The sequence below is a fragment of the Emydura macquarii genome, unplaced genomic scaffold (assembly GCF_026122565.2).
Source record: "Emydura macquarii macquarii isolate MOO-44397 ecotype Brisbane River unplaced genomic scaffold, CSIRO-AGI_Emac_v2 contig_3328, whole genome shotgun sequence".
Taxonomy (NCBI): domain Eukaryota; kingdom Metazoa; phylum Chordata; order Testudines; family Chelidae; genus Emydura; species Emydura macquarii.
Window position 1 is genome coordinate 4,035,269 of NW_027133465.1, and position 17,325 is coordinate 4,052,593.

The 17,325-nt window shown below is 44.4% G+C and overlaps 1 protein-coding gene across 1 annotated transcript; it reads left to right on the top strand.

Annotated features, from left to right (window-relative positions):
- Positions 1-3,907: 3,907 nt before the first annotated feature.
- Positions 3,908-11,462, top strand: LRRC32 (leucine rich repeat containing 32). The gene is made up of 2 exons (XM_067533213.1): positions 3,908-3,994; positions 8,839-11,462. The coding sequence occupies exons 1-2, from the start codon at positions 3,908-3,910 to the stop codon at positions 10,777-10,779; spliced, it is 2,028 nt and encodes a 675-aa protein (XP_067389314.1). The 3' UTR covers positions 10,780-11,462.
- Positions 11,463-17,325: the final 5,863 nt, after the last annotated feature.

Here is a 17,325-nt window from a genome sequence, read left to right on the forward strand (position 1 = left end):
ATGATCTAATCTGCGCTATGACTGACTAAACTCTGGAGATATTTTTTTAAGATTTTTTAAAGAAATGATAAGCTGCGTGTGGGAATGCAAATAACTTACACATGAACCAAGGTAAATGCAATATATTCACTCTGTTCTTAGAAAGAACAAATGCAATAATGCATAGCACTAAAGAACCTGGATGCACATGGTCCTTTGTGTATTTAGTTTATGTCTTGTGTGTATTAAAGGAACAGACTTTGCTGCTTTGCTTCTCTTTTCTTCAGTACAGGTTTGGATGAGAAAAAATTAGCAATAATTGTCGAAGTTATAATTGTCTGACATATAAAAATCTAGTGATGGGGAAATTTGGAGTTTTGTTATTGTCATTGCTAAATACAAATGACAACATTGAACCTGTATTAATGTTTAGTTTAGTGCTGAAAAAAAGAGGATCACAGAGCTTGTGGTTAAGGCAATGGACTGGGACTCAGGAGATCTGAGTTTAATTCCCAGTTCCTGTATGTCCTTGGGTGAACCATTTATTCTGTATGCCTCAGTTTTCCTATCTGTGAAATGGAGATGATAATGCTTCTTCCTCTTGCACGTCATCTGGCTTGTCTGTTAATTGTCCAACTGGGGAAGGGGGAGCTGGGATGATAGGAAGCCTAGGTGGAAAGAAGTAACATTAAAAATACTTTGAGGCTCAACCTCCTTCCTCTGAAGAAAATGGGAATTCCACTATAATGGGAATATGCCGAGACCTTAAATGAAACAGCCTGCATTGCAGGGGACCTTCGTGGTAACAATAGCTCCCTTTATATCAAGTTGTTTCTGCTGCTCCCAACTTACCTGGATTGTCAGAGCCATCAGCCCAGATGTAGGTGGTCAGGCTGCAACATAGTGTAGATCTGCCTCCCATTCTGGCAGATTCACCACAGACCCTGTGATGCCTGTGCCTCCCTTATCTATTTACCAGGCAGTGGAATGGATGCTTAGCAGTGGGTGAAAAGGCAAAGGAGTTGCACTGATGGAAACTAAGCAAAGCAGGAGAAAGTTCCTCAGCCTGGTACTTAAAGTGAAAGGGACCCAAAAGGAACAGAATCTTCACATCTATGTGTTGCTCATGAAAGTGAGGGTCTGATACCACGCTGTCCACAGTTATCTACCCTGAAATGGGTAGAGTCAGTGTGGTGTAGTGGTTGGAGCAGGAGACTAGCAATGGATTCTACTGCACCAGGGTGATACCTGTTTGATAGGCACCCTGGAAATACTTAGGATGGATAGATTCTTTCCTCTGCCACTGATTTACCCAAGTTCACTCTGTAAGTCACTTAGCCCCTCTGTGCCTCACTTTCCCGATCTTCTCAAGAGAGGAATAGCCCAGTCTCCCAGGAGGGCTGAGGGGAGGAATTCATTCCAGTTTGTGAAGCACTTCGAGGTCTTTGAATTTGCAAAGTCCTTTTTAAGGGCAAAATATTATTACTAAAAGCACCCAAGTAGAATTTTCCCATAGTGCTAGTTTAATGGATGGACTCCATCGCAGACAGGAAATGCTCTGGGCTGCACGGTTTGGAGCCGTACCCATCAGGATATATAGGGAATTTCCCTATATTGGGCAGTACCCAGCAGAGATTATTTCTTTTATTTCTTTAGATAAGAAAGAGCTCGGGGTGCCACGCCATTATTTAAAAATCACAAACCATAAATATGCATGTCAGACTTCCTTCTTCTTTCAACTACAACTAGCTAATATCCTCTGATGCCCCCAGACAATGCTTTTTCCCCAGCTACTCTATTTCCAAACCGACCCCACAGATGAGCCCTGCAGCGTGTTCTGAAGGTCAACAAGTTTGGGCGCCTTTGAACTGAATGGGGAGAGAATTCCAGAGAGTTCCTGGAGCCTTCTCCATCAGCAGCAGGTGTGCGGCACTTTACATGTGATGATTTGGGAGCACTTTGTCAACAGTAATTAAAACACTTCAGAACGCCCCGGGAGAAAGATCTATTATCCCTAGTTTAGAGATGGGGAAACTGAGGCAGCAAGAAACTTTGATCACAGTGCAACCGATGTTGGAGCCTAAAATAAAACCCACAGCTATCAAGGGTCCCAAGTTTCCCACCCCACCCCCAACAGAAAGTTTACTAAACTGGAATGAGGAAAACGTGTTCTAAAAACAGAGCAAGTTCTATGTGGTCTAAACTTCCCAGATTCTGTTTCCTGGAACCATCTTTGATGTTTGCTCTTGTGGTGAGGAACGTGCATAGTTATAGTTACACTCACAGGGAGCCTAGGCACTGGTATAAAGAATCAAGCCAAACTATGGGGCAATACTGTGGCAAAAGGAAAGAGCAAAGAACAGTGTGAACGGCACACTCAAATAAAAACTGATTTGTATGGCCTGGGGGCTGGAGCCCAAAGGGGGGATTTCTGGCAGAGTGAGCCGGAATTTCCCCAAGAAGCTCCCAGGCATCACACCCCAGCACACCTGTTAGCACCACTCTCTGTCTGGCCTCCAAAGCCACTTTGCCCTGATGCACCAAAGACAGTTTGCCTGATATTTAATATAGCCTTTGAACAGCTACGGGTGTTCCACCGTCTCTGAATTATTCCACTCGCTCAGCCTCGAGAAACGGTAAGGGAGGAATTCGTGGAAAGCGTCGCCATGTTGATGACAGAGGCAGTAACCAGGAAGTGTTTTTAGAGATCAGAGCAGAGGCCTGGGATGTAGGACCGGTGAATTATATTCACAGCTCTGCCACTTATTTAAACTCAATCAGCCTCGAGCAAGGCACTCAGCTAGGCAAGGGACTACTACTACTAACCTTTCGTAGCTGGGGGGAGGCAGAGGGAGTAATCTCCTTCCTCGGAAGCACCAGGGATGGCCATGTCTGGAGATGGATCACTGGATGGAAAGGGGAAGCGCTCCAAGGTGGCACCGAGCACTCTTTCTCTCAGGTGCTTGGCTGGCTGACTCTTGCTCACATGCTCAGGGGCTGATTGTCCTGTTGCAGTCAGGAAGGAAGTTCTCCCCAGATTGACAGTGACCTGGAGTAGTTTTTGCCTTTCTATGCAGCGTGTGGGCAAGGATCTCTTGCCAGGATTACCTGGATATTCCTCACTTAATCATTTCCCTGCCACTGCGGGAGAGAGGGGAGGGGGGTGGTTCAGGCACTGGTGCACCTTGGTCCCTCCAATTTTCTGCCTGTGGCATATAATAGTCTGGTCTCCTGGGGGCTGTAATACTTTGCTCTAATTTCAGTGGATGTGTTATTGTGCGGGCAATGGGTGGTGTGGGTGACCTGGGATATACAGGTCAGACTAGATAGATCCCTTCTGGCCCTAAACGCTTTGACTCCACAGTATCTTGCCAGAGTGTTGTGTGACTTCATTAAAATGTTGGCAAAGCTCATCAAGACCCTGGGACGAGATGTGCTGCAGAAGGGGAAACTCTCCCCATGTTATTTGTCGGGCACCGCCAGCGGGGGGCAGGTGAAGACAAAGGCGAGGTGGGGGCAGATTTACACAGGTAGCGAGCTTCCACTCGCTGCCGTTGAGAACAAGAGAGCTGCTGAATGTGAAACACTTTGGACAGCCGGATCATTCAATTAGGTGCAGGAGTCTGGTGCCAAGCTGTTTGAAAACCTGGCCCCCAGTCTAAGATACACAGCGCAATGGGAAAGCCCTAGAAATGGTCAACCTTAGAGCTTTCCTGCCGTCTCTCCTACCTCAAATGCTCCTTTCTCCGCTAGAATGGGCCAGAGGGCTTTGCAAATGGAGTGCGCTCAGAGGTGGGGTAAGCTATTCAATTAGGTATGCAAGTCCCTGTGCCAAGCGTAGTTGTAGACCCAGCTTTCCAGTGGCTGCATGGACTTAACACTGTGTTTAGCCTGAGCATTAATCATGTTTGTTTCTCCCTACAGAGCCATGAAACTGTACCTTTTACTCTTCCTGGCAGCGGTGAACGGAGGGATCTCTAGCCATCGGCCCTTGGAAGAGTCACCCTGTGAAATGGTGAGAGATTCCCCCGGGAGGAGCCATCTCCTCTTTCACGTCTCTCCTGGATTATTATGAGTAGCATTACGGTAGCCCCTAGAGGCCCTGAACGAGATTGGGACCCTGCTGATACAGGTGCTGCACAAACAGGTAGTCACTGACAGTCTCTGCTGCAAAGAGCTTACAGTCTACAGATATGTCTGCACAGCACCTGGGAGATGCGATCCAAACTTGGGTAGAAGTTCATGTGCTATTTCTGCTCAAGCTGGTGGGCTAAAAATAGCAAAGTGGCCGAGGTGCACGGGCTAGCCGCTCACATACAACCCTGTCCGAGACCCTAGGTACATACGCAGAAGCCTAGTCCAAGCTGCTGCCCATGTTTCCACAGCCAGCCTGCTCATTTTAGTGCAATAGCTCACCCAGAGCCAGCCCATGTATCTCTAGCTGAGCTGGGAATTACACCTCTCGGCTGCTGGGCAGACTTACCCTAAATGGGCAAGACAAACATAAGGGGGAAGAAACGGATTATTATCCCCATTTTACAGATGGGGAACTGAGGCACAGAAGTATTAATTGACTTGCCCAAAGTCAGACAGGAAGTCTGTGGTGGAGCCAGGCATAGATTCCAGATCTCCAGAGTCCCATTCCAGTGTCTTACGCACAAGGCCATCTTTTCTTAAAAGAGGAATCTCTTCTGTGGCATGAATAAACACCTACTTCTCCCCCTATAGCGACAGTGAGCTCAAGTCTCCCATTTACCCTGGTTTAACACTGATGTTGTTCCCGATTTATGCTGGGGGTGAGATCAGCATCAGGCTCACTTAGAGACAAAACCTCTGTCTCCAAAGCACAATTTGTCCCACCGATTTTTTTAAACACCTTACACAAGAACGTAAGTGTTATTCACAGATTAAATTGTTCTCTTCTCCCTCCCTCCCCTTATCCAGATGCAGCTGACAGGAAAGGGGAGTTTAAAAATACTCATCTGCTGCTGGAGATGTTGAAGCTGTTTAGCACACATCTCCAAGAATTTCCAAAATAGGGAAAATAATAATTTGCTGGCTGTGCATATCTCCCTTCTGGGACCCATTCCTGTCCTGCCCACCCTGCTGTATTAATGTACTTCCTGAATTCAGGGAAATTAGGGCTCTAACATACCAAAAGAACTTGGGAAGGTCACAGTGACTGGATCTCTCTCGTTCTCTGGGGAGGAAGAAATGATGAAACCACTGTAAACATGACACTTTTGGGCCCATGCATCCCAGACATGCAACCTCAGGATGACACACAGTAATTTACACACACAGTAAATCTAATAGGGGCTTAAACCCACCCCCTTTGTTCTGATGGCTCATAGATCAAGCTGATTCCTTGAAAAGTAAATATTTGCTGATTTCCGCATCTCCACTGTAAACTGCTTTGAGCTGCCCAGGCAAAGAAAGAATCCAACAAGTTTTTATCTGGTTAGTAAAACTGGGATACATTCAATGCTGACAAAACACTCTGTAGTCACAGGGCCAGATTCTCATCTCGTGTAAATTGACGTAGCATCATTAATCTCAATGGCGTTACACTGGCCTACACGGTCTGAGAATCTGGGCCGATGGGAGCACACAGGATGTAAACCCAAACACAGTCCAGCCCAGATTAACTGTGACAGAGAGATTGGAATTCCCTGTTATTTCACAATGGGATGTTTCACTGCAATCGCAGTGTTCCACAAATCACTCTTCGTGGGATGACATCTTTAGAACAGAGGAAGCTCACAAATGGAATCTTTTATCCAAACCATCCCGAAGACTGACGGGTCATAGAACTGGACCTGGCTCTGAATCACCACCGGTTTGAGTTTGGCAACATCAAAACCCAGTTAAAGAGATTTTTCAACATCAAACATCCCCGAATCACCTCTTTGGCCGTTGCAGAGAAGAGACAAAGGGTCAGATTCTCAGCTCCCGTAAATCAGCACCAATATGCACAAGCTGAGGATCTAGTCCAAAGCCTTGTGTTCATATACCCAAGCTTTGATGTTTAAGATGAGCTGGGACCTAGATCCAAGGCACCCTGGGCTTCGTTTTGTTAAAGAGAAGGCACCTGCCGGCCCCACGCCCCGACAGTTACCAGCTAGAACTGAGTGGCACAGTTTGAGTCTGAATCTGGATCCAAACTGTCCCACACTTCAGAGCTGTTGGGCTGATTTGTCTCTAATAACATCCTTGTCTTTGTGGACCAGCTGCTGAAAGGGGCTGGTGAGCAGGCATGGGGCGGAGGGGGAAGTGACAGCAGATACAGAGAAGGGGAACAGAACAAAGAAGTGATCAGGAGAGAGAAGTGAAATCTACAGAGGAAAACAAAAGAGCAGCGGAACCAGGGCGGCTGTGGATTTGATCATCCACCCGGCTGAGGGGCTTCAGGTTTTACAGCCTGGACTAAGGGCCCAATCCTGAAAGGTACCGAGCTACCTGGGCATGGCCCAGTTCCCACTGCAGTTCATGGAAAGGCTTCCATTGACATCAGTGTGAGTGGGATCCTGCTTTCAGCGTGGTGCTGAGTGCCGCATTGGGAGCGGAGGGTGCTCGGCCTCTGACAGGATCAGGCCCTCAGTGAGGGAAGGACTTTGTCATTCCTTGTACTACTGCAAACGCTGCTTCTTTCTGGCTTCTGAGTTTTCATCTCCCCCCCCCCCCAGCCTCTTCCTTTAGCTGACCAAAATGAGACCTCCTCGCTGCCTACTTGCTAGACTCTTTGGGCCTCTTGGGTGAGCCCTGCTCTGGTCAGGTTTTTAATTCAAGACACGCTTGAGTCTTGGCGGGAAGGTGCTAAATGGTGCAGAGAAGCCAGGGTGTAACCTTCCTTTGCCCTCACTGGGGATTTAGCTGCTTTGGGTGGATTTGTGTGGGTCAGAGGGGTCAGATCTCGACACACGGGTCACTGGGGAGCTCTGAAAGCGCTTTACCAGGCAGGGAGCACGGCGCAGCAGCGTGCGTGTAGCTGGAGTCCAGTGCTGGCTGAGCCGTTTCATTTGTCAGGCGTGTTTATGACAAGCCACACATCCGGCAACATGCACGCCCCGTTAGTCACATGCGCAAGTGATTCACAACACACTGGATGCTACCCAGCTTCTCTTAAACATCCCTGACACTTCATCCCTCTCCCTTCCCCCCCCCCCCCCCCGAGGTTTGTGTGAAACAGATGTTTGGGGAGAGGTTCTTTTGTTTTAACGTCTGAAGGGCTAATACAAAGCCTGGCTTCAAGACATTTAGCTCCTCACTCTCCGTATAAGAGTAATGAGAGGGGTTCAGCAAGCAGTTTGACTCAGAGGACCCAGTCACCTACTTATATAGATAGTTCAATACCTATTCAATGGAGTAGGGGTTTACTAAGCATTTTGGACTCTGCTCCAATCTTGCCGCCGGATGTTAACTTTAACAACACAATGTGCACGCCTTACACTTACCCACGGCCTTTTAACCCAAAGCTCTCAAAGTTCCTTGCAAATAATGGCTCATATTCTGCCCTTGGATGCATACTTGAAAAGCCCCATCAGCTGCATTGAGACCCACACATCCAAGAGAAGAATTTGATTGTGATGCATGTGTATTAATTTGCCAGCTACTTTAAAGCAACCCTTAGAGGGCCCCACCCTTTATGCATCACAATTTCACCCTGAGTTGTGCCAGGGAAAGCGGCAGCACGTGTGAATCCCCCCCTGAAATGCATTTCCCTGCTGCATTCTTTCTATTCCACATGGAACTGTGTGTACAGCACTGGTCACCATGCCAAAGGAAGGAAGCAGTTGCCTTGGAGAAAGTATAAACATAGAGGGACAGAGGTCTGGATAAACTGGAGGGAGTTTGAGGTGAGCTGTAGAGATATACTGAGAGCCGAATCACTGATTTAAAGATGCATTGCTTAGCTAAACCATGGTTAAGGGAAGATGTGATTACAGTCTACAAATATTTGAAGGGTGTAAGTAACAAGAAGAGGGATTATTTATTTAAGGCTGGATTCTGATATACTTCCTCTCAATGAATAGTGCCGTGCTCTGAGAACAATCCCACTGAAGTCAATGGAGCTAATTACTGAGTCATACTATTTATTAATTTAAATCAAAGTGACAGAATCTGGTTTATTATAAAGTACGATGGGGTAGAGATGAAATTATGCCAGGGAAGTTTAGGCTGAATAAATATCAGGAAAAAATGTTTGAGTGCAAGATATATTAGACAATGGAACAGTCTCAACAGTCCCATCGCTCAGGACTTAAACTAGACTGGACGAAAGGTACAAAATGGAATTAGCTTGCACTGCACTAGATGACTTAACGGATCCTCTCCAACTTGAATTTTTATGATGCCAGATCTCAAAAACCAAAGGCCCCAATTCTCTTCTCACTTAGGGCTAATCTACGCGGGGGAATTTGCTGGCATAACTATACGGATACAATGATACTGCTATTGTTATACCGTATAACGCCCCACATGGACACACTTATTCCAGTGTAAATCAGGAGTATCTCCATTGAAATGAAATGAAAATCATCCCCGTATTGTGAAGAAATTCAGGCTTCCTGGCACCTGCATGGAGAACAGAATAATACCACCAATCTCCAAGAAAAGAAATATAATTAGATGCTGAATATTACATTTCCTTTATACATGATGCAAACCCATTAAGCATCCCATAGGCAGGGACAATTTAGATAGTGGGGGTGCGGAGAGCCATTGAACCAAACTGCAAACCCCGTATATAATGGAAACCACTTCACGCCAGAGGGAGTGGCAGAACCCCCACACTCTCAGTTCCAGCACCTATGGCCATAGGTGGTAACCAGGACTCCCTTTTCTCTTTCTTTTCTGCAGGTAAAGATGAAGGCATTTTGTCATAGCAAAGAACTTCACCAAATCCCTCCAGAGCTCCATCCAAATATAAATATAATAGATTTGTCTGGAAATCAAATACAAAATATCTCTGAGAAGCCACTGACGTTTTACACCTCACTCCGGCAGTTGGATTTAAGATGCAACCAAATAAGCTTCATTGAGCCTGGAGTCTTCACACACATGACAAGCCTGGTGGAGCTAAATCTAGCCAACAACCAGTTAGATATGTTGGCTCAGCAAAGAACACCGGAGGTTGGACTTTTACCAGCAATGAGAGCATTGGACTTGTCCCACAACAGTCTTTATAACGGGATGGCTGAATATTTTATACACAAAGCACCATCGCTTCGGTATCTTTCCTTGGCAGAAAACAGCATTACCGTGATCATGCACGGAATGTTTCAGGGGTCTCCAGCTCTTGTTGAGGTTGACCTCCACAGTAACATCATCATGGAAATAGAAGATGGTGCCTTTGAAACTCTGGTGCATCTCACCAAGCTAAATCTCTCTATGAACTCCATCACCTGCATCTCTGATTTCAGCCTCAGGCAACTGCAGATACTTGACCTGAGTAGGAATAGCATAGAGACTTTTCATACTACAGAGTCAAAGGAAGAGTATAACCTGATGTGGCTGGATCTTAGCGAGAACAAGCTACTGCGCTTCCCAGTTTTCCCCCAGGTGAACAAGCTGCTATATCTGAACTTATCTAAGAATTTAATGCAGCTTACTGGCGACTCTTCTTATGATGAGATGGACTACATGGAAAGGGGCTGGCAAGAAGTTCCTTTCCATCTTTTGGATCAGAAGCAACATAGAAACACGAGTTCTCTGTATCTATCCCAGCTTTTATATTTAGACTTAAGTTATAATGAGATCAAATCCATCCCAAATGAGTTCTTCGAGTCAATGTCCTCCCTTCAGTTTCTTAATCTAAGTAAAAATTGCCTCCAGACTTTCGCAGTAAATTATGACAGTGCATTGATCTCACTAGCCATCCTTGATTTAAGCTTCAACGCTTTACAGAATCTGTTGCTAGATGCCAGAACATTGACTAATTTACAGGAGCTCTATATTCAAAACAATTATCTCCAGGCCCTGCAATTTGATATCTTTGCAAGCCTTCCCAGCATCCAATTGCTTAATCTCCAGAGTAATAATCTTAGTTTTTGCAGCATGTATTCAGGATTAGCTAAACAAAGGCTTACTGGTGAGGTAAATGGTTGTATATCATTTGTTAACTTCCCAACTCTTCGGTACTTATATCTAGCTGACAACATGTTGAAGAACCTACCAATATATGCTTTCTACAAGACTTCACTAATTATCCTGGATCTCTCCATGAACCAAGGACTGAAAATAGAAGTTAACGCATTATCAGGACTGGAAACATCTCTTGAATATTTGAATTTACATGGCAATGACATGACAGTTTTAAATATTGACCTGCCGAGTTTTCATCGTCTTAAACATTTAAACCTCTCTGAAAATCAGCTGAGCTGCTTACCCAAGTGGGGGAGTGATGCTTCTTTGGAAGTTCTGGATCTACGGAAAAACAGTTTTAGTAATCTACAGAGCAGTAATATTTTAGTGTTAGAGAATTCTCTTAAAAACTTATATCTTGCTGAGAACCCACTCAGCTGCTGTGGAAATGTCTGGCTCTCATCCATGATTCAGAATAAAAATGTGGAGATCCCTGGGGTAAAACAGATAACATGCCAGTACTCCAAGAGCTTTGGGTACCAAGAAGAAATTTATATTAGCAACATCAAACCAGAAGACTGTGAAAAAGAGGATCTAAAGAAAATTAACTTGTTTACTATACTAACACTTGCGTTAGTTTTAGCAGTGATCATCATCGGGCTGGGTTCATTTTGTTGCTTCCGCAGACAAAAGTTTAGCCATCAATTTAAAGCATAGCACATGCACTAACTTAAAGAGTGCTGCACTGAAAATGTGCAGAAATGAAGGGTGAAATTCTTGCCTTTGATTTAAGTGTGGATTTTAGAGCACTGTCTAATCTGCACTCGGTTGCACCAATATAATTGCTTGGGGTTGCTATGACATAGTAACTGAGAGGAGAATTCATCACATTTTGTACTTATTCCCTGCTCAGGCAGAAAAATTGTGCTAGTTTAAGGTTTGTGGAACTTAAACGAGCCAAAACTCTTCTGGGCCTACAAACTTTTCACTGAATCTCTAAGCAAGCTTTTTGATGCCTCTGGATAGGGAGAATCCACCCCTTTACGCCCCCGCCCCAGGGTGCAAATCATGGTGTAACGGTCATTTCTGTAACAATACTTGGGGCTCTGATCACAGCTGATGGGAGGGGTGACTTTTCATGCACCTTTGCAAAACTTCACAAATACACGTGCTTCTGCCAATGTCATTACTTTGATTTTAGGTTTTGCTTCCTCATAACAGATTTGAGGCAGCTCAACTCTTAAAGCTAAACTCAAGGGAAGTGAAACCAGATGACCCAGGACCAGTGAAAAACAAAGTCTGACCTTCTCCCTTAGAAGTCTATTGCAAATCTCCCATTCAGTCCAGCTAATGATCTCAAGAACAACTTCATGCAGATCTATGAAGCTCGTGGCTGTTATTTAAACAATATGGTTGTTTGTGAGGATCAAACCACGGGCCATCAGTACCGAAACCACAGGTGTCTCTCACTTGTGCTGCAGGAGATCTCAATTAGTTAGCAGCAGGCTGTTACATTCAACAGGACTAGCTATTACCGGGAGACATGATTACACATACGAAGCTCAGTGTATTTTGCCTATATGCAATGCAATGGAAATTCCACGTGTTTAACAACTGCACAATATGTGATAGACATTTGCACTGAGGATCACAGTTACACAGTTCAGCTCAGAGAGGAGAAATTTCTCCATGGTGTGCAATATATATTTATCTGGTTTTAATGTGAAGAAATTCATTTCTTTGGCAAACACATTATTTAAAAAAAAATCTTTCTAAGAGAATGAATTTCAACTGGTAAATGTTAGACCTAACTGTTTATTTGTTTAGAAACAGCAATTTAACACACACTGCATACAGTTAGGTTTCAATGCATAAAGTATTTTTAAAAGTATAAAATAAAATAATTATCCTCCAGTACTTGTCCTAGCTGGAATCCAGGGCAAAATCTCCATAGTCAACAAGGCAGAATTTCCTAATCATGTAACATGTAACTAACACCTGAATCTTAGGCTACATCTTCACTGACGGCGGCAAATTCGCTGCCGTCAGATTGATTTCTCTGGATCGATTGAGCGGTCAGTGAAGACCCACTCAGTCGATCCAGAAATCGACGTATTAAGACCACCTTCTCAAGTGGCGTAGTGCTGCGTCGATGGGAATGCGGTTCCCGTTGATGCAGTGCAGTGAAGACGGCGCGCAGAACAGAAGCAGAGAAGTCGACAGGAGTTACGCAAGTTTTTTGCGTAGCTTGCGTAACTCCAGTCAACTGCCGCCGAATCTCGGAAGTAAGTGTAGACAATAGGTTAGAAGTCCATCTTCACTTGTATTCTACATTGTAGTTTGAGTCAGGCACCTTCCTCTGAAGAGGAGAATAAAATCCAAATATCTCTGATATAAATCACAGTTGGGATTATCAAGGGTCCTCAGCATTGGCCTAACTCAGCTTCCATTGAAGTCAATGGAAGTTTTACTATTGACTTAAATCTGCTTTGCTTCCTTTTAGACCAACACTTTTGAAAATCCCCCTCACAATGTTACATTCTGAAGGCCTTATTCTGATCTCACACCAGATTTACACTGTGAGTACATTAACATATGATTTACACATGTGTACATGAGAAGACAATAAATTACCAGGGGGTTAGAGAGAAGAAAAGTTTGTCTAAATATGGAAGAATATATGTGGATCCAGTCCCAGACCGTTGTTCACATCAGCAGTCCCATTGGCTCCCCAAGAAAGTATGGGACCATGAAGAAAGACCTAGGCCCTGATCTTGCAATGAGATTAATCTGGCCAGCCCATTATGTTTACATGTGAAGTAAAAACGAGGAAACGCAGAACTATTTCATATACAATATAGGCGTTGAATCAGGCTCCAAGACTCCATGCATATGCCAATGCAAACTGTTGTGCATTATAGCATATAAGAATCAAATGGTCAAATAGCATTAGAGAGCTCACCAAAACCGACCCAGGTAAGGAAATTCAGGCTAAAGGTGTTGCTCTGCTCCCAACCTGCCTCATTTTCCCCAGCTACTGAATGTCTAAAGTAACACACTACAAATACTTGTGCAGCTCTCTTTTTAAAAGTAATTCTGTAAGAAACTGGCTTCTTGGATTTGTTGTAGGATTTGTACAACAGAATCAACTTCAGGCTCTGTAAAATAGAAATGTGACTATATTAAAGCAACATTTTGGAGTGCTCCAGAGATAAAAATTCATGTCTTCAGAGTCATTTTTGGTAGTTAGACTGAAATTTAATCTTTTATGTTCTACTCTAGAGCAGAGGTAGCTGTGCCATAATTAAAGGTTTTCAACTTCAGCTTCCATTATAAAGTGAAAATTATAAAAAAAATTATAAAAAGGGAAGTTGGGCTTGGAAAATTCATTTGACCTGAAAGTTACCAGACTTGGAGCCTGATTCGAAGCCCATTGAAATCAGCAGAACATCTCCTATATGGCTTTGGACCAGGCTCTTACTCTTCAGTGAGAATATCTGCACAGCCAGGATCTTTGGTTCCAGTTTTGGGTCTGATGGTGTTTGGTAAGACTTTCGTTCAAAGTGAACACAGGCTCTGCTGTCCATTCATACGTGTGGCTAACTTAGCCACATCATAAATGTGTACATTTTGCTTTGAATGAGGTAGGTTTCTTAGGGAGTGATTATTAGTTTGGCCACCATCACTTGTTCCTTCAGTTAATAACCTTATGACACAGCCAATCCTATTTAATCAACATTTTAACACTGTTTTTCTTTAGCTGCACAAAAGAATAAAAGAAAGTTCTAAGTATTAGTAAACGTCTGTGGCCTAACTAGACTCCGATTGACTTCAAAGGGAGTAGGACCATATCCCTTGAGGAATAAGCCCGAGGAGTAATATGCAGCATGGGCTCTCCTCGTTTCCCTACCAGCGGTATGAGCAACGGGGAAGTAGCATAGGATCATTCTGGCAGATTCTATTATGCTACAAGGAATGGGGAATACGAGGGAGAGACAGGGGAAAGGAGAAATGGATAGAGGGACTTCGATTCAGAAAACTGAGGAAAATGACAGGGTCAGAGCGATCTGACTCTACAGTATCCACTAATAGGGTACAATGCCACAGAAGGCAACCATTCTTCATCCCCCATTCCCCACCCCCTGGCCCACGGTGCTGCCCCTGTTCCTATATGCAAGAGCTCCGTCCTATGATGGACCTGAGGAGAGGTTTCTGCATGCTGCAGAGCCATTGCTGTCCTGTTACACAACCCTCCCCCATTCAGCTCCCCACTGCCAGCAGAATGAATAGGCAGCATGAGGGCTTCTGTGACTGTGAGCTTGGACTTACACCTTCTATGGCTACTGTTTAATATTCCGAGAGTGCGGTATATATGTAAATCGCTTATGGTTAAATGCCAGTAGATGGCAATGAAGACTATGTAGCATAGTCTCTGGGTTTTGTATGACCAATACAACTTCTGGCTGTTGTGTCCTGCAAACAGTTTCCTCTCACTGCTCTCTCTGTGGAACTCTTAACAGTAGATGCTGTTCCAAAATTTTCTAATACAGCTGCATTCTCCTACCATATGTGCAGCGGGTCCCTCTGGTTAGTCTCAGGAAGACCTTCCCCACGGGGGAAACAAACTGAAATGGATCATCACTTTGTGCAGCAGGAGAAGCCGTGTAGGAGCCCAGTACCGAGGGCCCCATCCCAGCAGGTCAACCAGTAATAACTCACCTTGGTCCTCAGGAGGCTGGAACCCAGACTTCCAAATCTACGAGTGTGAGCCTCTAGATCTGGAGCTAAAGGACTAACTCCTGCAGTGGCTGTTGTAGCAGTCATATCCTCCGTGGATCAGACACTAAGGGGGGGCATGTAACATTCATACAGATATAGAGGGCTAGATCTGCCCCCATTTAAATCCTATCTTGAAGGCCAAAATGGGATTTAGCTGGTACATAGGCCTTGTTCTGGTCCTCTTCATGGAGGCGAATTTCATCCTCTTTCAACAAAAAGTCATTTCTTATGCAAAAAAGACCAATGGTTCTGAACTGAGGCAACTATAAGGAGAAGCACAGCAAGGGGTATCAAGAATTCTTTGTTCTAAAGGAAGGCCCATCTGTGACACGGCCATCTGCAGGGACCGTGATCAGCCCAACACCAGCAATTATGTATTATTTCAAAAACAAAATACATCACCCAAATTCAAGCCTCTCAGAGGTTTCTTTTTTTAGATTCATAGGATCATAGAAGATTAGAGTTGAAGGGACCTCAGGAAGTCATCTAGTCCAATCCACTGCTCAAAGCAGGACCAACCCCCACTAAATCATCTCCACCATGGCTTTTTCAAGCCAGGCCTTGAAAACCTCTAAGGATGGTAGTTATCAGTGATTCTCAGTCAAGCTGGAAGAGCATATCGAGTGGGGTCCCGCAGGGATCAGTTTTGGGTCTGGTTCTGTTCAATGTCTTCATCAATGATTTAGATAATGGCATAGAGAGTACACTTACAAAGTTTGCAGAAGATACCGAGCTGGGAGGGGTTGCAAGTGCTTTGGAGGATAGGCTTAAAATTCAAAATGGTCTGGACGAACTGGAGAAATGGTCTGAAGTAAATAGGATGAAATTGAATATGGACAAATGCAAAGTACTTCACTTTGGAAGGAACAATCAATTGCACACATACAAAACAGGAAATGACTGCCTAGGAAGGAGCACTGCAGAAAGGGATCTGGGGGTCATAGTGGATCCCAAGCTAAATATGAGTCAACAATGCAGCACTGTTTCAAAAAAAGCCAACATCATTCTGAGATGTATCAGCAGGAGTGTTGTAAGCAAGACACGAGAAGTAATTCTCCTCCTCTACTCCATGCTGATTAGGCCTCAAGTGGAGGCCTCAACTGTGTCCAGTTCTGGGAGCCACATTTCAGGAAAGCTGTGGGCAAACTGGAGAAAGTCCAGAGAAGAGCAACAAATATGACAAAAGGTCTAGAAAACCTGACCTCTGAGAGAAGATTGAAAAAATTGGGTTTGGTTCGTTTGGAGCAGAGAAGACTGAGGCGGGACATGAAAGCAGTTTTCAAGTACATAAAAGGTTGTTATGAAGAGAAGGGAGAAAATTTTTCTTATTAACTTCTGAGGCTAGGACAAGGCAATGGGCTTAAATTGCAACAAGGGTGGTTTAGGTTGGACATTAGGAAAATACTTCCTCACTGCCATGGTTGTTAAGCATGGGAATAAATTGCCTAGGGAGGTTGTGAATTTTCCGTCACTGGAGATTTTTAAGATTGGACAGACACCTATCAGGGATGGTTGAGATAATGCTTGGTCCTTCCTTGAGTGCAGGGGACTTGACTAGTAGACCTTGCGAGGTCCCTTCCAGTCCTATGATTCCTCCTACCCCTACTTTTGACCATGTGTGGGGGCAGGGGAGTGTTTCCCTATATTGTTGACCAATTATAAAGCAAGTTGAAACTTTTCAAATTTCTGGATGGAAAAAGAAAAAAAATTGCAGTGTTTGTAATTCCTTCCCCCCATTTTTAAACTAGCTCTCACAGTTTTATAGCTCCATGCACCACAGATTCACCTCTTCGGCAGTGTTCTGGCAGCTCCTCCTTCCCACAGGCAAAAGGGATGCTGCTCTTATAGGGCTCTGCTTGGTGATGGGCCAGCCAGAGCTCTCCAAGCACCAGGTGGAACTATTTGCAGGTGGAGGGAGTAGGGGAGCAAAACGGGAACTCAGGGCTGTCAGTGGGGATAAGGAGAGAAATAATGTACTTCCCCCACAATAGCGTAGGGCTGGAGATGCCCATGGCTCTAGAGAGCAAGAGATACCTGCCAGGTAGCCCCTCATGCTAAGGGCAAGGGAAGAGAATGTAGTGGAGTGGGAGGGGAGAACCCAGTGGGGGCAGGAAAGGAGTTCAGAGGAGTTGACAGTTTCTCAAAGACACAATATTAAAAGCACAACAGCAAAACTATGACTGTGAGAAGGAAAGATAGGTAGAATAGTTAGAGGCCAATAAGGCTCCACCAGGAGCTCTTTAATGACACGGAAATAAAAAAGGAATCCTACAGAAAGTGGAAATATGGACAAATTGCTAAGGGCGAATACAAAAGAATAGTGCCAATATGTAGGGAAAAATCGGAAAGGTGAAGGCATAACAAAATGAATTACTCCTAGCAAGGAACATAAAAGTCAATAAAATGAGATTCTATAAATACATTAGTAGCAAAAGAAAGATGAGGGAAAGCGTAGATCTTCTGCTCAGCGGGGAAGAAGAGCTA

Coding starts and splice junctions, on each gene's coding strand:
- LRRC32 (XM_067533213.1), top strand. CDS start 3,908: ATGAAACTGTACCTTTTACTCTTCCTGGCAGCGGTGAACGGAGGGATC. Junction 3,995..8,838: donor AAGAGTCACCCTGTGAAATG/GTGAGAGATTCC, acceptor TCTTTTCTGCAG/GTAAAGATGAAGGCATTTTG.